General features: G+C 41.6%; 1 protein-coding gene across 1 annotated transcript in view; it reads right to left on the bottom strand.

Annotated features, from left to right (window-relative positions):
* LOC148538322 (dynein axonemal heavy chain 3-like) overlaps positions 1-23,255 on the bottom strand; it is a 1,025,530-nt gene that overhangs the window by 185,991 nt on the left and 816,284 nt on the right. The window contains exons 46-48 of the mRNA XM_088455384.1: positions 18,642-18,813; positions 1,086-1,219; positions 809-980 (exon numbers count right to left, since the gene is read on the bottom strand). Coding sequence (XP_088311510.1) covers positions 809-980; positions 1,086-1,219; positions 18,642-18,813 — 478 coding nt within the window. The remainder of the gene's footprint in view (positions 1-808; positions 981-1,085; positions 1,220-18,641; positions 18,814-23,255) is intronic.

The raw sequence follows: 23,255 nt of genomic DNA, 5'->3' as shown, positions 1-23,255 counted from the left end.
TTAGTAAATATACCCCATAGTCTCTTTGGATCGGAGCACCATCTTGAGGTATATATTATGTATATATGTTTTTTGGGAGTTTATTAAATACTTGTAATAATTTCAGCATTATCAACCATAAGCAAACAGTGAAAAAGCAAACTAAACAGAGACATGTTACATAAAACTCTATAATGCTAGTTATGAGAGACTTTAACAATTTTTTTTTTGCAAAAAAGGTTGTCTACAGATAACTTTGAATATTATCTACAGAAGTAAAATAACATCTCTTAATATCAGAATTTCAAAGATTAAAAGCACCTCTTATGCAACTAAGACCATAATAACCCTGATTATAAAAAATAATTATCAGTAATAACTTGCAGAATTAGTTAATATGCCAGTGTAAGTTAATTATGAATTAGTTAACATGCCGATACAATTTAATTAAGTTATATATTTTAAAAATATTTAATCTGATAAACAAATAGTAGGTAGGAAGAGATTTCTTGTAACAAGAACAATTTTGGAGACAAAACATACAAGTCAACACTGTACCGTACATGCAATCAATTGTTCATAATATTTTCAAAATGATCTGAATAGGCAGTAAGCCATGAGATGAGTGGAGAACAGGTGCCTTGGGGTCATAAATCATAATAAAGAGCTTGACAAGATGACAGAGACTAACAAGGTAATTATAACTTAAACAGTGTAACGTGTAAAGAATTAACCACACTTTCTCTTTGCTGTTTAGCTTATAGTTCTGTAATATTTACACAAAAATAAATGATTTCAAGCAATGGAAACACATTTAATATCTTAGTACCTGTATGCTGTTTCCAACTGTTCGAAGATAGTCTGAGTCAGTAGCTTTGCAGATTTGAATTTTATTTATTTTTTCCATATTTTTTATCCATTTATTTGCTTGACCTTGAGGGTCAATCATAAGAGGCCAACGCTGAGCTGACGTCATAATAATAGCATTTTCTATGGAAAAACTGAGAAAGAAAATCTGATTTGTAAGGTTCTTTTTTTTCATTTTCCTGTATTTATTTCATCTTTTACTCAAAACAATCTGTTGGAAAGCAGAATAGCTGACATACTTATCTTTTGGCAGCCCATGAAATTGCCATTCCATTATTTTTACGGGATCTCCTAAGGTGCCCGAAAGTGCAAATCCATCAGACACTGGAATGTTTTTGGCTCTACATATACTGAACCATTTTTTTAAAATGTCCTTAAGGTAGAAAAGAAAATTATATTATTAAGTTACAGGAAACTGTGATTGTAACAAATAATGATTTACAGTTTTAGAAACAATACTGTGAATGAGCAAATTTGCATAAGCATTTGTATTGTATAAAGTTCCAAAGCAGACAGGACTCCAGTAACTCCTATCATATAAAATACTTGTTTTTTTAAACCAATAAATTATTTAATATCATCATGTGACCATTTTCTATTGTCTATATCTCCCAGAATAAGCGTATGAACTAAGGGCCTGATTCAGCACAGATCTCATGGCTGCGTTCGCACGCACCCGCTAGCTGCAAAAATATGCTAATGAATGCAATCGCACGGCAACCGCAGCACTATACCAACACACCCATCACTGTATAAAGCCTGCCCACTTCCCATGACATGCATCCGCAAGTCAGCGAAAACATCGGGTAACTTCGGAACCATTCACAAACGCACAGGCCCTGGAGAGGGGCGTTTCACCGACCACGCCCCTCTCCACCCCCAAACGGTCACTTCATGTCAATCACTCTGTGAAGACTCTGCGTGCTCACTGTGATCGCTTCATGATCGCAGCGGCCAGTTCGCACACGTGCACTGAGAATGCAAACATCGGCCGGCTGCGTGCAAACGCAGCCGTGGGATCCATGCTGAATCAGGCCCTAAGTTCATATGAAACATATATGGGAGCCTCAAGGATAGATATTTTTACTATACTCAATAGATCTATTCTAGACTTTTTTTTAGGGCATTTAAACTATGCTATGTGTCCAGACCTGCCACTGTGATTCTTGCCACTAGATTTAATGAGGTGTTTTTCTTTCTTACCTAAATCAATGTCTGAATAAAGACATTACAAAATTGCAAAGGCAGAGGTTAAAACACAAATCTTGAGCCCCAAAAGATGAAAGATGCAACACGCCAGTTAAAAAATCCTATTAAACAGGCTATGTTATGTTATTCTTAACCAAACTTTTACCATATGTAGTTTTTCTAGGCCATACCATTCACCAAAATGTATTTAAAACCTGAACATCATAGTTACCTAGTCTCTTGATAACTGCGGGAGGCTAATGACTTTTCAGGTACCCCCCCCCGCACCTCTGGAAGAGTAGGCACTCCTCCTACGTCCCGCCCACATCCTAGTGAAGTGGGCGGAGAATTTTATCTAAAGCCACAGATATGTGAGTAGGGGGTGGGGCCTAATGACAATTCTTTGGTAATCCCATCATTTGGCACCATCCCCTATTTAAATAGGAACAATTTGTGGCATTTGATCAAGAGGGGACTGGCCCTAATGACATGAACAGTCCGGCCTTGCCTCCATAACTGCCCACCTGCGTCTCCCGGAGAGGATTCTATAAACCACATAACAATGATACTTATATAATTGTATAGTACCAATTTTTTTAAACACTGCATTCATATGAATATTTACATCCTATGAAATTAAAAGTTACTAGAACTACTTAAAAGTTTTGCTGAATACAGTGCGCACTTGAAATAATCCTAATCACAAACAAGCATACTGTGGTTCTTTTCCCTTTTTAAAATGTGTGTTTAGTGTTTATTGCCAGATCATTTCCTGCTTAATAAAGCATGATGATTTTGAATAAAACGAAAGTGAGGAAAAGCACAGGCTATTCTTGTCCTTATGTCACTGTACTGCAGTGCTCTTTATCAAAGCCTTCCAGATGGAATAATACATTACCAGCAGAATATGAAAAATGCATTAAATCTACTTAAGTAAAAAAAGGAACATCAGAACTTTATCTTAAATACATTTTGAATAAAATATAAAATACAATTCTTAAACATTCCTTTGAAAATTATGAGCCACAATGAGTACAATGAAAAGATTACACTAGACCATACAGATATTAAAAGTCATTTGCTGTGGTAATGATACTGGGTATATGTGTGACCTTTTGTCTGTCGTTACGTTGTACCCGCCTTGACAAATGCATATCTTTATAGCTGGTATGATACTCTGGCAGAAGACAATAACAAAGGTACAACAATACCATTACTAATTTACTACACAACTATATATGAATACATACAACTATATACAGTAATACCATATAGCATCAATGGTTCCAGTTATCTGAAATGCAAGATGTCTTCACAAATGCAAATTTGCAGGTCCCAGCGGCTTGGCCTAGAGCCATCTACCAGCATGGCTGGAAATTGTTGCCAGTCACCCAACTCCTACAGGCACACTGGGATAACTTAACAACGGGTGTCGTCCGATGGAGAAAATTTGTGAGATATATTTGGATACCTTTTGTCAGGAAGACCGACATCAGGTCCCGATGGAGAGCCCAGCCATCAGCATTACTTACCTCTGCTCTCCGCTTCGTGGGCTTGGGCAGCCGCTGGACTTCTTCACGGCAATGCTCCAGCCGCAGGGCACAGACCTCTCCTCCGTGCTGACTGGCGTCCCTGGAGCTGTATTATGTCTTCCTCCAAAATTGCCCACAGAGTTTCCAGTTCATGGGCGTGGCCATTTTGTTGTAGTCAGAGTTTACCTGTGTTTCCTGTCAGCTGGGACTCAATCACCTATAGGCACTGCAAATAAAAACACTTCCTGGATGATCATTCAGAGCCTGTACAATGTCTTCTCAAGTCCTAGTATTAGGCTCCTGATATAATTTGATGTTAGACTTCCTGTTATCCTCGTGTTCTGCTCCGTGTCATTAAGATGCCACTTTGGATACAAAGCCTGCAGCACCTAAGACGCCACTTTGGGTACAAAACCTGCAGCACCCATTGATGCACATCTGTGTACTTTGTCCATATCACCATAACACAACTCAGTGTACAATATCTGGAGTACAAAAAGAAAGTAATAGGTGCACCTGTCAACTAAATGCACAATGCTTATACAAACTGGCAGCTCCTAACAAGCAGGATCTGCTGCCTGCTAAAAATAGAGAACAAATGGAAATATGTAGGAGCACTTGTAGGTATAAATGAACAATAAAATGAGTAATGGGTGTAAAAAAGATCAAAGGTTTAATACCGAGTACAAGGCAACATTGTGTACACAAGACTCACTTTCATCGCAAGCCTATGATGTCACAGTCTAGCTGGATTTACCTCTACACCTTTGACCCAGGATTCCTGTCTCAGCTTACTGCGTGAACCCCAGTGACTCGGACTCAGGATTCCTGCCTCCATCTGTTGAGGATAACTCAGCATCATCTGATGGGCATTATGAATATTTAATGATGCCCTTTGGTCTCTGCAATGCCCCCACGGTGTTTCAAGACTTTGTCAATGAGATCTTCTGGGATGTTCTATATCAGTTCGTAATTGTCTACCTGGACGATATTCTTATATTTTCTGGTGACCTCAGTACCCACCGACAACATGTGAGGGAAGTGTTGCTCTGATTGCATGCCAATCATCTTTTTGGGAAATTAACAAAGTGTGTTTTTGAGGTTCCTATCATCACATTTCTTGGATACGTGATCTCCAGTTCAGAAATACAGATGGATACTGAGAAACTCAAGGCTATCCAGGATTGGGTCTTGCCCACTTCGTTGAAGGCTATTCAGAGATTTCTAGGCTTCTCAAACTATTGTATGAAATTTATCAGGTCTTTCTCCTCCATTGTGGCGCCTATCACAGCGTGACCCGAATGGGAGCCAATCCGGCTGATTGGTCTCCAGAAGCCCTTACCGCCTTTCATACTCTCAAGCAAGCCTTCTCCTCTGCACCAATTCTTCTACAACCTGACATTGAAAAACCCTTTGTCCTAGAGGTGGATGCATTTCATGGGCGCAGCCATCTTTTTGTAACCAGAGTCTACCTTTGTTTCCTGTCAGCTGGGACTCAATCACTAATCAGCAACAGGCACTGCATATAAAAACACTTCCTGGATGATCATTCAGTGCCTGTACAATGTCTTCTCAAGTCCTTGTATTTGGCTCCTGATATAATTTGATATTGGACTTCCTGTTATCCTCGTGTCCTGCTCCGTGTCGTAAGACTCCACTTTGGATACAAAGCCCGCAGCACCTAAAGACGCCACTCTGGGTACAAAACCTGCAGCACCCATTGATGCACATCTGTGTACTTTGGCCCTGATTCAGAGCCGCTCACTGCTGGCGGGCGCTCGCTCTGAATCTGGGCGATTTTTTGTTGTTGTTTTATTTTACAGCGGCCACTCGCAAAGCTGTGGGTGACCATATCACGCATCTCAGTATACTATATCTGGAGTTTGACGCAACATTGTGTACACAAGATTCACTCTCATGGCAAGCCTATGATGTCACAGTCTAGCTGGATTTACCTCTACACCTTTTACCCAGGATTCCCATCTCGTCTTACTGGGTGAACCCCGGTGACTCAGACTCAGGATTTCTGCCTCCGTCTATTGAGGATAATCAGCCTCATCTGACTAGTGTCCTGCTTGTGGAGTTCATGCACTAATACCAGTCATCCCACTCCTACTATGCTGCTGCATTGTTTTCACAGGTTCATGTTCCTATCGTTCTGGACTTTTGTTCTGATTCTACCCATCATTCCCAATTCTCTGCTGTTTGTTCAATAAAACCTTGTGTTCTTTCAAAAGCTACTAAGATTCAAGTCTTAATTCTCCTATGAGGAAAAACCATCTTAAACCTCCTCAGTTCTTGCACCACGATCTAAGCCCGCAGAGTCTGATTCATCTCAGGAGGCCAACTTTCCTAGAGTCGTGACACCTTTGCTGCTGGGCAATTGAAAAGTCTGGATATTGTGTGTTCTTCTGAAACCAGGCAGAATCTGAAATGCAAGCACCAATGTTTAACACTTACAGCTCTGTGTTTCCCCTTCTCATACTCCCAGAATATCCTCAGGCTGCAGGGCAGGATCAGCTGCTTTCTAGATCAGAGCATCTAAAGTGGCCCAGAATATAATACACAAATGCCTGACTAGGATTATTAATTCAGGTTACTAGATTTAGATAATTTGGATTTAGCTGGACTTAGGGCCTGATTCAGAGATATACGCTAACCCGATGGTTAGCGCAAATCTTGCATGTGCAGAATGGTTCCTGCTATCTCACCAACAGTTCCCAAAGCCACTGCCTGATTGACATGCAGAAGCATTTGGGGGGTGGTGCACGGGCAGGAATGGCCTGAAATCCCAGGAAACAGGGGCACGTTGCCTCCATTTTCTGGGAGTGCTAAAGCCAGGGCCTTCATTCATGGATGCAGACTTCCTGGCATCGCAAGCAGTCAGAAGCCAACCAGACTGTTTAAGCTGAGGCTTACTCAGCTGGCCGATGCTGGGGATTCCTGGATGTTGAAGCATTATGGTATTTTTGTAGAATTTCTCGCCTTAAGGTAGAAGTAGGAATGAAGAGTATAGATAATAGGCATTAACATCCAACCGAGAGTCTCTGAATTCCAGGATATTGGAAGTCCTTGAATTTTTCTGAATTTATTAATGGTCCCTAATGCACATGGATGCAGTTAAACTTTGACACCTGCTCCCTTTGCTGTTTCTGGAGAATCTACTTCTGTATTGAAGGGTTAGACTGGATTAGGGTGTGCCAATATGGGTACATATTGGAAGGCTTGCTTGATAAAATAAAAGGCTTCTTAGGTGGACCATAGAGATTGTCACAGACCTGGTTCCAAGACACTCCAATCTCTAACACTGGTCATAACTTTGTCAAGATCATCACTCACTAGACCATGAGTATTGTGGGTCTGACACAGAGTTAATAAAAATAACCACCTGGTTTGTATACAGAAATTATTATAATCCCCAGTGTCTCACCCACTCACTATTAAGTTAACTGCCACCACTTAAGGATTTTTCAGGAGCTACTCACTCCAAATAGGAAACCCTAAGTCCTCCCTACAACTACAATTAAATCCCACTTATCATTACTCAAAGAGTGACATGTAGTATAGATACAGTATGTAGCATGGATTAGCCAAATCCACTGGCAAAATGGATCTGATAAGAATCACAGAGGCCAATCTTATTAAATTAAGTTTAATATGAGAATGATACTCACAATGTTTAAAGTACAGTATATACAGTACAAAACAATTAAAAAGAATGCAATACAAAGAGAGTCTTAGGTAAATAGTTTAAGGTGTCGAAGCTGGATTAGTGGCTGAGACGGAATCAGCGTAAAAATTAGCGTGCGCGACTCCATCTTGCGAATGGCAGCTAGACTCCATCTTAAAAATAAGAACTGCAAGACGCCATTTTGCGACCAGCGCCATTTTAAGTTACAACTCACGAGCTAAGTACAGATGGCAATGTTTTTGATAATCTACCAAAAACAACTAGAAAAACAGCCTCCTGAGAAAAGTAAATAGAATAGACAATACACCAGAATACTGTGAGTGTTTTACATACAAATTGGGAATCCCTGTATATAGACAAGTATAGTTGTGGCAATTGTAATATAACTCAGACATTGATCTACACAATTAAATTTGTCTGAATCCTAAACAGATTTTAGTCTCACTCCCAGACAGAATGGCCCCAGCTTCACAGCTGGGGTTCTCTACCTTGTCTGAGAAGTGAAGCTCACTGCCCATAACACATTTGCATTGCAGTTTGAAACTGTTAGAAAGGAATAAGAGTGTGTATATATATATATATAATGTTAAGTCCATCATAGATAGAATCTCATGCATAAACACCGCACATTACGCACAGTTGTGCTGCTAACATGACGCTCAGTAGTGAATGCACAATAACCTGCACGCGAATGCTGTTTATTATTTGCATGCATGCACATCTGCCCCAAATTGGGTAAACCTAACTAGCGTCTTTTCTCATATCCCTAATACTTACATAATGCACACTTACACAAAAGGTTCCATAGCTATAAAGTAAAATATCTAAGTTTTATTAATTTATTACAAATGCTGTGAAATAAAGACTATTTTTGTATCTAAGGTTTAATACATGATAAGTAAGCCATGTTTGATATTCTACTGATCCGCACTTTAACCACAGCTTTCCGGTACCATCGGTGTGATGATCGGAAGATGCGTTCGCAACTTATGGACCGTAAAGACATAAAGAACCAAAATGTACTTTGTAAAACCAACAGTCTAGATTTGCATGAGGTGGGAAAACGAAGGCAACCAGCTGTTGGAGGCTGGACTGTAGCCATTTCAATCAACCTGTTAAATGCCCTGTAACAAATGCACCTGCTCTGGGAACCAATGGGATCAGCAACAAACTCCTCTATTGTGTTGTCTATTTCTGGGGGTTATAAATATGTGTGCTCTGACTGTGGGTTTCTAGTCTTCTTGCTGATTGCTGAATGACGGAGGTTTCTTGCTGATGCCGGTATCTGGTCAAGAGCGCGTGCGTATGTATGACTGTATCTTGGGTCTGTATAATTCTTTGCGCTAAATTATACTTAGATCACAGCGTGTAACTGACTGTACTTTACTTGAATAATACTTTGTGGTTTGGAACACATGTTCAATGTCTAAAGTCTTTATTTTACTGTATGACTGCGTACGCAAATAGCGTCAATTTTAGAGGTTTATAGACAGGGTTTAGAAGGTATAGGTAGGTGTGTATAGAGGTTGAAATTCAGTATCCTTAGTTGGGGGCTCATAGTAAAGTCACGTACCTAATCACACGATATATACACGGATGTCTATATCTCAGCAAAGGGTGGATAGTGGCCACAAGCAGTCTTACCTGCAGCCATTCGATGCTGAGAGATCGCTACCCGTTATCGTGTGACCAAGATACGCTGACTAGAATCCAGGGACAAGAGAGGAAGAAGTTTGTTTTCCTTTGTTGTTAGTATTTTGCGTTTAAAAGGGGTGCCGCAGTATTGCGCACGTGGCATTTTTGCACGCATTAGGGACGCACTTTTGCGTACGCAGATAAGGGTAAGTCATACGGTTGTGTACTAGTTGCATTATTGTGTATGCGACTAGTCGCACAAATAGCGTATACGTATTTCCGGTTGTGCTGCCAAGTGTTTAAACAAAGCCATTGAGTTTACATTATCAATTGTTGCTAATATCTGGGTTAACGTGTATTTTTCTGCGCAGGAAAAAAGTTTATCAGCGAGTATTTGTTTAGGGTGTAACACGGGACCTAAATGTTAAAGGTATCGTAGGACCCTTCAGTGCTAGGCGCAGGAGTTGGCCTAGTGACTCGGTAGCAGCTTACCGTTTACTTTACACAAAGCAGGTGTATGGTTGTTATTTTTGTTAGGATTCGGCCCCCAGCGTGATTATAGCGTTCAGTAATCAATGTGTGTGATCTGTTAGGCTTATTTGAACACTATAATTGAGCCGCATAATTTTGGTTAGATTATGATTGTGAGCTGATGGGAGGGTGGACGAAATCAACTGGAACACAAAGGGTACTTTGCTGCCCCCTAGCAGTTGAAAGGTAGTCAAAAAGGGACTGCTGAGCGGAAGCGGCCTTTACCTCCGTAGGTGAGTGGAAGTGTCTAGAAGTCCTCCATGGGTTTGCGGATACACCCTTTTTCAAAGGCGTCCGCAGGTAAGTGAAAGTATCTTAATTGTCTTTCACCAGTTTAAATTTTTATTGAAACACGTAGGAGTTGTCCCAAGATGGGAGTCACGCAAACAATAGAAATGTTAGACAATGATGTGCTGCTAATGGAGACACCGCTTGGATCGGCCCGTCGTATTATGCATACTAAGAGGGGTATTCAATATGAAACGTTAACTTCACTGTCGAAGTTAACGTTTCATATCGGAGTTTTTACCTGCCTTAAAGTATCGGGCGTGCTCGCTTATCCCTGTATTCAATATAAAATTAACGAAAACGGGAGCCTCCGAAGTTGGATTTGCGTAGAGTTACAAATTTTTCCTTAAAAAAATTGTAAGACCCCCCTAAAGTTGTAAAAACATGGGGGATCACTATGGGTACCCCCGTTTTAGCCTTTAAATGAAAGTCGGGGATTTAAATAGCCGCAGCAGGTGTTTTTTCCCGACATTGAAGAGGTGATGCAGAAGAGCACTTAGGTTATTTTTTTCGTTTTTTTAAGTGGTCCCATCAAATTTGGGGTACATGAAAATGGGTACTAGCATATTTTGATGTCCCTAAACTAAGTTTTTAAAAATTCTGCAATAGTGCATTCTATTCTAGAAAACACCTGCCGCATACTTGCAGAATAGCCCTGAACCTATTTCCCTATTGTTAATCATTTTTTTCCATTTTTTTTTTCACCCCAATTTTTAAATTCATTTTTTGGGGTGTCCCTATTTTTTTTATAAACTTTTTTTGACACAGTCCTTTTTTAAATGTCATTCCCAGGGGTGCAGGCTATTTTTTTTAAGCCTGCACCCCTAAACCCCAATTCTGCACTTTTTTTCGACACCTATTCAATGGTGAAACGTTATCACCGTTTTTTATCAAAGACTTTTCAAAACTGCGATAAGTCTTTGAAATTGAATGCGGTGTAAAACTAAAACCTGCGATAATGACATCATAAGTGCGATATTACCGCAAAAATGATGTTATCGCTCCCATGTTGAATACCCCTATAAGTACAGTACTTATGCAATAAGGTATTGTGACGTATGGTTTAAAATAACGATGAAGAGTGCTAGACCGTTTCCCAGGATTGGTAGTTTTGATAAAGATGTATTGGATAATGTCCGGGACCACATCAGACTGATGCGTTCTCAAGAGAAAAAAGTTAAATATTATGAATGTTTAAAACTGTGGCAGCATGAAGGGGATACGTGGCTTAAAAATGTGCAAGTGACACAAACTAGCATTGCCAGCAAATACACCCGTGGTGCTGGATTGCAATGCGTGCGAGCCGCAAAATGACGCGCACGTGCGGCAAGGTAGCGTTGCGGAAGGTATTTTCAGTAGATCACGCACACCACCGCCACCTTATGTGGATGGAGGTGCAGATACAGTCATGAAAAAAACTCATAAAAATGTAGAAAATGTTTATGATTTGGATGATGAGCCTATTGTTATGTCTGCTGTTTCCCATGCTGTGCCATGTTAGATGCGACACCACGACAAGCTCAAGTGGTGCCACCATCTTCATCTGTAACAGCACGGGAAGTGTTAAACTCCTCTGCGCCCGTGGAGAAAGTTGTTAATACTATACGTTGCAGCAACAGATTAAACCCCCAGCCAGGTAATAAGGTCAAAGGTAGCACTGCGGCCGGTCTGCATCCCATTCAGACAATCACTGTTCCGAATGGGAATGCGGACGCGAACAGAGTTGTACCTACAAGGGATGTGGTAATGCATTGTCCTTGGACAAGAGCAGAGCTAAATTCCATCATAAATGATTTCCCCGATCCCAAAAAGGAATTAGCCAAATGTCAAAGATTTTTGAGAAATTTGGATAGTTCTCATGAGCCCACCAATAAAGATTGGCGGGTGGTGTTAAGGGCCAGTCTACCATGCAATATCGACATGACAAAATTTATCACGGATTGTGTATTGGATGGTGACGTTCCTTTAACAGACCAAGTAAACCAAGGTAATATTTCCCGCATTATAACTCAATTGGGTATATTTTTTCCAGTAGTAGTTAACTGGAACAAAATTTTCACCATAAAGCAAAAGGAGAGTGAATCTGCAGAAGATTATTGCGACCGGTCTCTGCAGGCTATCACCCAGTACACTGGGTTAGAGGATATCAAAGATAGCATTCACCGCAGGGGAATGATTGTCACCATACTCATAGATGGCCTTAAAGAGAACCTAAAAACCCGGGTTCAGACCTCACAGCCTGGCTGGAGGGGAGTCACAATAGATACCCTCATAGAATCTGCCATAGAACATGATAAAAACATCTCAAAGAAGAGAGAGATACAGAGCGAGAAACTAATGGCTGTCAGTATTCAAGCTCTGTAAGGAATGACGGTAACATCACAGCCAGCAGACACACCTGCACCCACACCCACACCTGCACCTGAACAGTTATACACCCTCACTAATCCTACACCACAGCAAACACAGCCTTATCCCACTTATCCCATACTACCCACAAGCTCCATACCTCCCACAATATCCTTTTCCTCAATATCCTTACCCATACCCACCACCTTGCTCTCCTGCTCAACCCACACAACAATCCTTCCCACAGAAGTGTTTTAATTGCAACCAACCAGGACACATAAGTAAGAGCTACACGGTAGGACCCCCAAACCAGGGAGTACCTGGATTTCCACATAAGGGATATGCGCAGAGACCAGCAAATGTCCAACAGGCACCAGCTCCAATTGTGGCCATTAATGTTTATTGGAGAGTGGGAGCCAACGCTAGGAGTCAGGTCATACTTGTGTTCTGCAGATAGACAGGTTGACGGGAAGTACTAGGGAAAAACTGGTAATGGTAATTGATGTAACTGATACCCAATCTCTGTTCTGCTTTCTTCCCTGTGCCCTAACACCCTGACTGTCAGTATTTTTCTTTTCCCACCTAGGGGGAGGTGTACACTACACATGGACACGAGTGTCCCATGGGTTCATAGACAACCCCAGTATCTTCTCCCAGGCCTTATATGACTGTTTACAATCTTTTCAACCTGCCAATGGATCTGTTCTAATGTAAAATGTGGACGATTTATTGTTGTATTTAGGTCATGTTTAAATGATATTAAACTGTTGTGCTTTATCTCTCACACACAGGACACAAGGTCGCTAAGGACAAACGGCAGCCATGCCAGGCTAAGGTCAAATACTCGGAATACTGTCCAACCCAGGGGCCCAGGCAATATTTAGAGCAGTAGATATTGATAACAGAATTTAAATTGCAGGAATTTGTATACAAATACAGTATCCCTAGAATAATTGAATATAGGAAGGATACTCATTTCACAAGTAATGTCTTCTATAACCTGTGTAAGGTGATGGGTATTAATATCAAGATCATCCCAGACCATCTGTCTACCTGTCCCCCTTGAGATACTGTTTAACAGGCAGCCTCATGTGAAAATATGATAATGAGGTTACTGTGCAGTGTCTCACGAAGATGAGTAAGAACAACTGAAATTGAAAATGTTATTAACTAACATGACTGAAGCAAACTCTCATGATGTTAAACCTGGAGAATCTGTTATGATCAAATAATTTCTTATGTTCAGGTTGCCTGACTGATCGGTGGAAAGGTCCGTATCTGATGTTGTTGACAAAGTACTACATCCTCAAAGAGTGGCCGGGAAAGATACGTGGGTCCATTCCACTCACTATAGGGAGGTTAACCAACCGGTGGTGATACAAGGCGGACACAAGGCCGATAACGTGGACCTGTTGATCGCGAGCTTGTGTCGGGAGGATTAAAAAGGTGACAGTGAGAAACCTGAGCTAAAAGAAAACTGTAGATCAGTGTCGCAGCAAGGGATTGTTCTGCTGTGTTAATTTTTGTATTCTTCTTCCAGAGTTCCCGTCATCTTTATTTGTTTGGGGATACCAAGTTTCTGTGATGGAGGACCGATAGAGGAGATGGGAGCTGATGGCAGTGCTGATGGAGTGGAGTCAGGAGGAGGAGTGCTATGCCAAATCAGGGGAGTGTCTGACCAATCTTAGTACCGTAATTGTTATGTCATTTGGGAAGACTACTTCCAGAAATTATGACCCTTACACATGGTGAAATGCTTGGTATTCATAAAAAACACACCATCACCATATCTTCACACACAGTATGAACACAGAGACCAAAGAAATATGATACCTGGTGATGTGCATAAAGCCACTCAGTTAATTAGTGAGACAACTGGCTTTCAAGTTTTAGTCGCATTGGATCCCACCAGGATCGCTCGGGGTACGCTAAATTTTAGATATATCCAAGATCTTGCTAAATTGATAGATAATATCACCGAGATATATGATGACACCTTCAGGTATACAGGTAGGGAATTGCAAGCGTACAAGAAAGAACTGGTGCAACACAGACTAGTGTTAAATTATTTAACAGCTGTCACTGGAGGGTATTGCGTAACTTTGGCCACCCAGTTTGGAGTAAAGTGCTGCACATATATTACTAATAACACCAGTGACTCCAAGGAGGTGATAGACAGGAAGATGGATGAAATTCTGCAGCTAAAATGGGAATTTCGGAAGAACCATAATGCTTCAGTGGCTGAATTAGAGGAAAAGGTAGAGGAATGGGTGTCATGGTTGATCCCCATGAAGTGGTTCTCAGGTCTAAGGGAATGGGCCCAGGAAATGATCGCAAGCGTAGGCAACTTCCTGATCCTTATACTGGTCATCATCATAGTAATTGGCATATGTGTCCGGTGTGCTCCTATTGTGTTGAAGTGTGGAAAATGTAAGAATAAGGTAAAACGAAGGAACGAAATTATGATGGTGGTCAGTAATGACAATATGAATACTGAGGTAAATATAGAACTGCATTACAACCCTGAACTTGGGAATACCATCATATAATGTATTATGATTAGATGTGCATGAAATGTATTATTATTAAAATGTTATTTTCAAATATCTCAAATAATGTAAGTCCCTGATCCCCCTCAAGACTTCCTTTATAGGACTGGTGCATCCCCACATCTTTCACATAATCTCTCAAGGTCCGCGGTGTGCGTATAATGGTAGTTTTATGTCCCCTCCTAGAGACACATTGTTGATGGATTAAGAACCACCTTGTGCCATCCCCTAATAACATTAAGTAATATACGTATGTATGCCTAAAATTAATTTTAACATCAGGATGTGATAGCATGTTGTTCGCTATCAAAGGGTGGACTGTCGAAGCTGGATTAGTGGCTAACATGGAGTCAGCATAAAAATTAGCATGCGCTATGCCATCTTGCGAATGGCAGCTAGACCCCATCTTAAAAATAAGAATCTGCAAGACGCCATTTTGCGACCAGCGCCATTTTAAGTTACAACTCACGAGCTAAGTACAGATGGCAATGTTTTTGATAATCTACCAAAAACAACTAGAAAAACAGCCTCCTGAGAAAAGTAAATAGAATAGACAATACACCAGAATACTGTGAGTGTTTTACATACAAATTGGGAATCTCTGTAGACAAGTATAGTTGTGTCAATTGTAATATAACTCAGACATTGATCTACACAATTGAATTTGTCTGAACCCTAAACAGGTTTTAGTCTCACTCCCAGACAGAATGGCCCCAGCTTCACAGCTGGGGTTCTCCACCTTGTTTGAGAAGTGAAGCTCACTGCCCGTAACACAATTGCATTGCAGTTTGAAACTGTTAGTAAGGAATGAGAGATGTGTGTGTATATATATATATATATATATATATATATATATAAAGTCTCCAGGTCCGGCACTCCAGATAATAAATCAAATCCTGCAGGGGTGCCCTCACATAGGGATAAATAGAAGCATGAAGGTGCAGCACTCCCCTCTCAATAAATCAAGCAGAGACCAAAGGATCAATAGAATGTTTCAGAGGGGAGTGCTGCACCTTCATGCTTCTATATATATATATATATATATAATGTTAAGTCCATCATAGATAGAATCTCATGCATAAACACCGCACATTACGCACAGTTGTGCTGCTAACATGACGCTCAGTAGCGAATGCACAATAACCTGCATGCGAAAACACTATTTATTAGCTGCATGCGTGCACATCTGCCCCAAATCAGATAAACCTAACTAGCGTCTTTTCTCATATCCCTAATACTTACATAATGCACACTTACACAAAAGGTTCCATAGCTATAAAGTAAAAGATCCAAGTTTTATTCATTTATTACAAATGCTGTGAAATAAAGACTATTTGGTATCTAAGGTTTAATACATGATAAGTAAGCCATGTTTGATATTATACTGATCCGCACTTTATCCACAGTTTTCCGGTACCATCGGTGTGAAGATCGGAACATGCATTCGCAACTTATGGACCATAAAGACATAAAGAACCAAAATGTACTTTGTAAAACCAACAGTCTAGATTTGCATGAGGTGGGAAAACGAAGGCAACCAGCTGTTGGAGGCTGGACTGTGGCCATTTGAATCAACCTGTTAAATGCTCTGTAACAAATGCACCCGCACTGGGAACCAATGGGATCAGCAACAAACTCCTCTTTTGTGTTGTCTATTTCTGGGGGGGTATAAATATGTGTGCTTTGACCCTGGGTTTCTAGTCTTCTTGCTGATTGACGGAGGTTTCTTGCTAATGCCGGTATCTGGTCCAGAGCGTGTGTGTATGTATGACTGTATCTTGGGTCTGTATACTTCTTTGCGCTAAATTATACTTAGATCACAGTGTGTAACTGACTGTACTTTACTTGAATAATACTTTGTGCTTTGGAACACATGTTCAAGGTCTAAAGACTTTATTTTACTGTATGACTGCGTACGCAAATAGCGTCGATTTTAGAGGTTTATAGGCAGGGGTTAGACGGTATGGGTAGGTGCGTATAGAGTTTGAAATTCAATATCCTTAAAGGATATTAGGTAAATAATTTCCTTATAAACACAATGGGAAAAATGAACAGAACAATCTCACTTACATGAATTTGTTTACGAGGAGACAGAAAAAAATGGACTGATTCCCAATGTTAGATTGGCTTCCAAGAATTGTACAAAGTTTCAGAGTTCTACATGGGATTTTATGCCTGCCTAGGCTGTCACACAGCCTCATTCTGATGGCTCATGGGCTTGTGTAGAAGCTAATTAGGTTTTATGGCTCCTTGTCCAGAGCATTCTGTCACTATGCTATGGAAGCTCGGAATGTATAAGACTGCATAATTTTAAATTTTATGTCTGTAGGATCCTGTGCTGCAGTCCTAAAGGGCTATACATAAATATGTCAGCCTCCCCCTCACATGGCATCTTCATAGGCAAATAATTAATCCTGCAGCTGGACAATACACTTCATAGCTCATTCTCAGGCTGATAAGATGCACCCAGCCCTAGCCCCAACAGCAATCATCTGCATCTAACATTTTAAAATTGGCAAATATGTTTCAATGTAGCCAGTATCAAACTGGGGAATCCAGGTTTCTCCCACAGCCAGATTAGCAGTCCTTTCTTGAGTAACAAAAAGAAGCACTACATCATCAGATGTCTGCACTGATGTTCTCTATGGTCATCTGATGCTGCATCTTTGGATGCAGGCAGTGGATCAGAGAAGCATCTTTTTACATGACACCTCTTGCAGCATTTGTGTATTGTTACTCAGCCGCTGCATACAAACAGAGCAGCAGCGACATATATGTGTCCATCTGAATCTGGCCCTATTTAATCTATGGATGTAGAGTAACTGGAGAAATCAGATCAATGGCAGGCACGCAGCAAAGATTCTTTCAGGAAATGATTGTGCTGATCGTGAGAGAGGCAATTGACAGTTCACTTTTGATTATATTAGTGTGAGGAGGGCTGCTTGTGACTGCAGCTGTCTCATGATGTGAGAAGTGAAACAGAGACAAGGAAGAAGTCATAGACTAAGGTATTTGGACTTGGCCATACCTCCAGTGTGACGTGACCATGTCCAGCAGTACTGAGGCCTCCAATGTTGGCAGGTATGCTGGAAGGTTATGATATCAAACACATTTCTACATGAAGTCCATACATCCATCATAGTTTATCAGAATTGCCAGGTGGTGCAGCGTATACTATTGTTACTGCGTGCTTTTAAAACTTCCGCCAGGAATCCTGGGGGAGATGAATCACCTGGCGATATGGGGGTTTAGTGGTATCAGCACAGGTTATGTGCACTGATATCGCTTTTCCCCCATGTATTAATGTGGGGTTGGGTGGCAATTTACAGGGGTGCTATGCGCCCTGTCATTTTCGGTGCTGCTATCTACAAGATGACCGTTCTGACAGCTGCAACTATCAATTTTGACAGCTGCAGCTGTCATTGCCCTATCATCACAGCCGAGACAGCACTGTCTCTGGCTGTGGCAGCAGCGGGCTGCATGTGAGATCTTGTGATGCTTGCGAGATCTCGCATATGCCCAGTGGAGCCGGCCTGTGGTAAGACACAGCGCATCAGCACTAGACTGATGCACTAGAGTTTACACTCCCCCACTCTAGCAGACAATATGTTCTTACATCTCGTCGGTTCTGCTTCCTGCTTTGCCTCGGTAAAAAGGCAAAGCAGGAAGAGTCATAGCGGCATGATGCGTGCCGCTATAATACAACTCCCCCCTGTGTGATGTTCATCACTACTACCTGTTTTATTATCTCAAGTACATTATGTTGCATGTTCAGTCGAGCATGGGATATGATGGAACAACCAAATGTATATATGAGATTAATGTTTAGCAATACACATATCAGAGCAATGTTTTGCAAAATGCTAATCAAATACATAATTGTGCATCGCAACCTAACCTGTGTCTAAGAACTAAAGGCTTATAAAATGTGCACAAGATACAGCATAATACATACATAGTATTGTGCACAATATAACAGCAACAATTTGGTTAAATAATATAATTTATAATTATTTTAACAGTGCTACATACCTGTCTAAATTCTGAAGTGAATGAACCTAAATAGGCAACGATACCAGCACTTAGCAACATATCCCCAACAATGTTCTGGTATGTATCGCCCAGTTGCATGGCTATACCTCTCCAGCGCTGCTTTTCTCCACCAAGTCCATTAATTAGCTTTTCTGCTCGATCCAGCTTCAACCTTAAATAATTAACATAAATATGTTATGAAGATTACTCTTATGGCATTATGAGCCGTTCTAAAGCAGCATGGATATTTTCCTCTTAATCGCATTACTGTACAAAGGTTGCTATCCAGCTGGCATTTTTGTATGAGAGCCAGTTGACAGGATAATGTACTGGAAATGATTATGTTTTACATATTTAGAATTTGCTAGTAGCTGTAGCTTCATTTACATTCCAGATCTTGATGTATTATCAGAAACACTGAACAGTTTGAAAGGTGGTATTATCGTGCAATAATTTGTGTTATTCTATTTGACAAAACCCATAGTGCATCTTGGCCTTACTTGTGTTTCATATGACTTTTAATATTGATAGATGGCACATTGAGAGAGAAAGGCTGATAACCATTTACAGCTTTTATGTGTTACCTTATGCAAGGCATTGCAGGGAAGATAAATCACAAGATCTGAAACTATAAATCAAAGTAAATGTTCTTTGATTGAGAAATAATTTCTGTTTTCATTTTGTTTTTATTACAGTGTTAGCAAACTGAATGTACTTCTATGTTCTATATCAATTAAATCAGAACTTTGCACCCCACTGCTTTCTCAGTGTAAGGCAATGTGTTCCTTCTCTGACCTACATTGTTTTAAATGTATAACTACTAAAATTCCTGTACAGTTAGGGCCTGATTTAGATGTACACGCAGACATGACCACAGCTGAGGCTTTGCTGCAGCTGCATATGTGTCTTTATGCCAATGCCATGACCGATTCTGTTCATACTGAGATGTCCACAGAACTGAGATGTTTAGATCACTAAACCATTGGACGCACCATTGAAGCTTGCACCAGTCCTATGGCAGGTGCAATTTGTCCACCTGAACATGGCGTTCTGTGTCATCATTACTGCGTCTTTAAATGCAGTTGCTGTTAGTGACACACCAGCGTCTGTCTAGCTACCCCCGTTACCTTTCAGGAGTGCCCACTGAAATCCCCAGCTCTTGCGTTCAAAAGTGTAGTGCGTTTCCCTGTGGTAACCATCAGGAAGCATGCACAGTGCGACTCGGACACATGCGCAGACTTGCAACTTCGGGCAAATGTGTGCGGCAATGCGTCCACCTCTGTATCAGGCCCTCAGTGCACAAGAATTTTGAGGCACTGCAAGGCAAACATGAACTTACATATCAATTTATGTACAGTGGTTTGTTGAAAGTTTGTGAAGCCTTCAGAATTTTCTATATTTCTGCTGGAATTTGGCCTAAAACCTCAGTTTTTCACACATCCTAAAAGTAGATAAAGAGAACCAAATCAAATGAGACAAAAAAATTAGATGTGCTCATTTTTTTATTGAGGAAAATGATCCAATATCACATATCTGTGAGTGACAAAAGTATGTGAACCTTTGCTTTCAGTACTGGTATGATTTCCTTGTGCAGCAATTACTGATTCTAAACATTTCCGGTAATTGTTAGTTAGTCCTGAACATCGACTTGGAGGAATTTTACTCCATTCCTCCGTACAAAACAGCTTCAACTCTTATGTTGGTGGGTTTCCTCCCATGCGCTCGTTTCAGGTCCTTTCACAACATTTCGATTGGATTAAGGACTTTGACTTGGCCATTTTAAAACTTTACATTTATTCTTCTTTAACCATTCTTTGGTCGAATGACTTGTGTGCTTTGGATCGTTGTCTTGCTGCATGACCCACGTTCTCTTGAGATGCAGCTCATGGACAGATAGCCTAACATTTTCTGATATTTTCAGATCCCTGAATATTCTGGAATAATTCAGAATTTATTGTCCCATCAATGGACCAGATGCAGCAAAACAGGGCTAAACCATGATACCACCACAGATGGTATGAAGGGAATGGGTATGAAGTACCACCGGCTGCATGGCCGGCGGTTCGATTCCCGGCAGCGCCTGGCCGACAAAAGCAGAGTTCCCGGCAGCGGAAGCCCGACAGCACTGGAAATCCCGATCGTCGCTAAGGTAAGTATAAACTAACCTAACCCCTTAACCCTCCTTAGGGGTGCCTAACCCTAACCTCCCCCCCAAGTGCATAACCCTAATCCCCCCTCTAAGTGCCTAACCCTAACCCACCCCTTCCCCGATGCCTAAACCTAATCCCGGGGGGGTGCCTAACCCTAAGTCCCCCACGGGGATGCCTAACCCTAACCCTCCCTCCCCCTAGCTTAACCCGGGGGGTGCCTAACCCTAAGTCCCCCCCCCGGGTGCCCTAAACCTAACACTCCTCCCCGCGGCTGTACGCTCGCGGCGCCCGACATCCCTTCGATCGGGATGCCGGGCGCCGGTCTCCCGGCATCAGGGAAATGTCAGGCATCTACATCTAGATGCCCCCTCGCCAGGATATGACAGTCAGGAAGCCGACTGTCGGTATTAAGGCGGACAGTTTCACGATTGTATACCGTATGAAGTTTTTATGCTGGAATGCAGTGTTCTCCTTTCTCCAAACATTACCCTTCTCATTTAAACCAAAAAGCTCTATTTTGGACTTATCTGTCCACAAAACATTGTTCCAATAGTCTTCTGGCTTGTCCAGGTGATCTTTAGCAAACTGCAGATGGGCAGCAATGTTCTTTGTGGAGAGCAGTGCTTTTCTCCTTGCAATCCTGCCATGCACACCATTGTTGTTCAATGTACTTCTGATGGTGAACTCATGAACATTAACAGTAGCTAATATGAGAAAGGCCTTCAGTTGCTTAGAGGTTACCTTGGGTTCCTTTGTGACCTTGTGAACTATTAGATGCCTGGGGAGAGTAATAATGGTCTGAAATTTCCTCCATTTGTACACAATATATCTGGCTGATTGGTGGAGTCCAAACTCTTTAGAGATGGTTTTATAATCTATTCCAGCCTGATGAGCATCAACAAATCTTCTTCTGAAGTCCTCAGAAATCTCCTTTGTTCCTGGCATGATACACTTCCACAAACGTGTGTGAACATCAGACTTTGATAGATCCCTGTTATTTTAAAAAGACAGGTTGTCCACTGACACCTGATTGTCATCCCATAGATTGAAAATATCTGACCCTAATTTCACCTTCAAAATATCTGCTAAGCCTAAATGTTCACATACTTTTGACACACAGATATGTGCTATTGGACAATTTTCCTCAAAAAAAATGAGCATGTCTAATTTTTTTGTCCCATTTGGTTCTCTTTATCTACTTTTAGAAAATCTGATGCAGCTGTAGGCCAAATTTCAGCAAAAATATAGAAAATTCTTAAGGGTTCACTAACTTTCAGGCACCACTGTGTGTGTGTATATATATTTTAGGAGTGAGTGGGTTCGGATTTCTGAAATCCGAACCCCCCGAGCCCCCCCGATCCGAGGCCGATCCGAGTCAGGCTCGACTTTTCCCGCCTGACTCGGATCTGAAATCGAGGCAAAACGTCATCATCCCGCCTTCCGGGTCTCGTGGGTTTTGGATCCTATATAAGGTACCCGCGTCTGCGCCATTTTCTTACTCGGCTGTGGACAGTGAAGAGGGAGGGTGGGAGTTAGGGCTGGCTGGGCTGCGTAGTGTAGTGTAGTGTAGTGCAGTGTAGTGTTGTGCTGTGCTGTGCTGCTGTTGTCCATAAGGGCTGTGTCCACTCCTCCAAAGTCCATAGGGGCTGGCTGTGTTGTGCTGTGCTGCTGTTGTCCATAGGGGCTGTGTCCACTCCTCCAAAGTTCATAGGGGCTGGCTGTGTTGTGCTGTGCTGCTGTTGTCCATAGGGGCTGTGTCCACTCCTCCAAAGTCCATAGGGGCTGGCTGTGTTGTGCTGTGCTGCTGTTGTCCATAGGGGCTGTGTCCACTCCTCCAGTCCATAGGGGCAGGCTGTGTTGTGCTGTGCTGCTGTTGTCCATAGGGGCTGTGTCCACTCCTCCAAAGTCCATAGGGGCTGGCTGAACTGTGTTGTGCAGTTAGTTGTCCATAGGGGCTGTGTCCACTCCAAAGTCCTGTGCAGAGTCCCAATCCTAAAGGGGTGCTGTAGTGTTGTCCAGGGGGTGCTCTGTCCATCAGGGGTGCTCCCCCCAAGTGCAAAAAAAAATAAAATATTTTCTGTGTTTGTGAATTGTGTGCACAGTAGCCGCACGTGCATCAACAAAGTAGTGCCAAGCGTGCGCCTGTGTCATAAGTAAAGGGCCGGCTGGCTTGACCGTTAAAGGGTGCTGTAAACCCCAAAGTACACTCCAAACAAAATAAAAAAATATTTTGTGCGTTTGTGAATTGTGTGCGCAGTAGCCGCACGTGCATCAACAAAGTAGTGCCAAGCGTGCGCCTGTGTCATAAGTAAAGGGCCGGCTGGCTTGACCGTTAAAGGGTGCTGTAACCCCCAAAGTACACTCCAAACAAAATAAAAAAATATTTTGTGTGTTTGTGAATTGTGTGCGCAGTAGCCACACGTGCATCAACAAAGTAGTGCCAAGCGTGCGCCTGTGTCCCATA

This window comes from Taudactylus pleione, unplaced genomic scaffold, assembly GCF_031769625.1.
Source record: "Taudactylus pleione unplaced genomic scaffold, aTauple2 ptg000040l, whole genome shotgun sequence".
Lineage (NCBI taxonomy): Eukaryota > Metazoa > Chordata > Amphibia > Anura > Myobatrachidae > Taudactylus > Taudactylus pleione.
The sequence above is the reverse complement of the archived record's forward strand: the minus strand, read 5'-3'. Positions and strand labels throughout refer to the sequence as shown.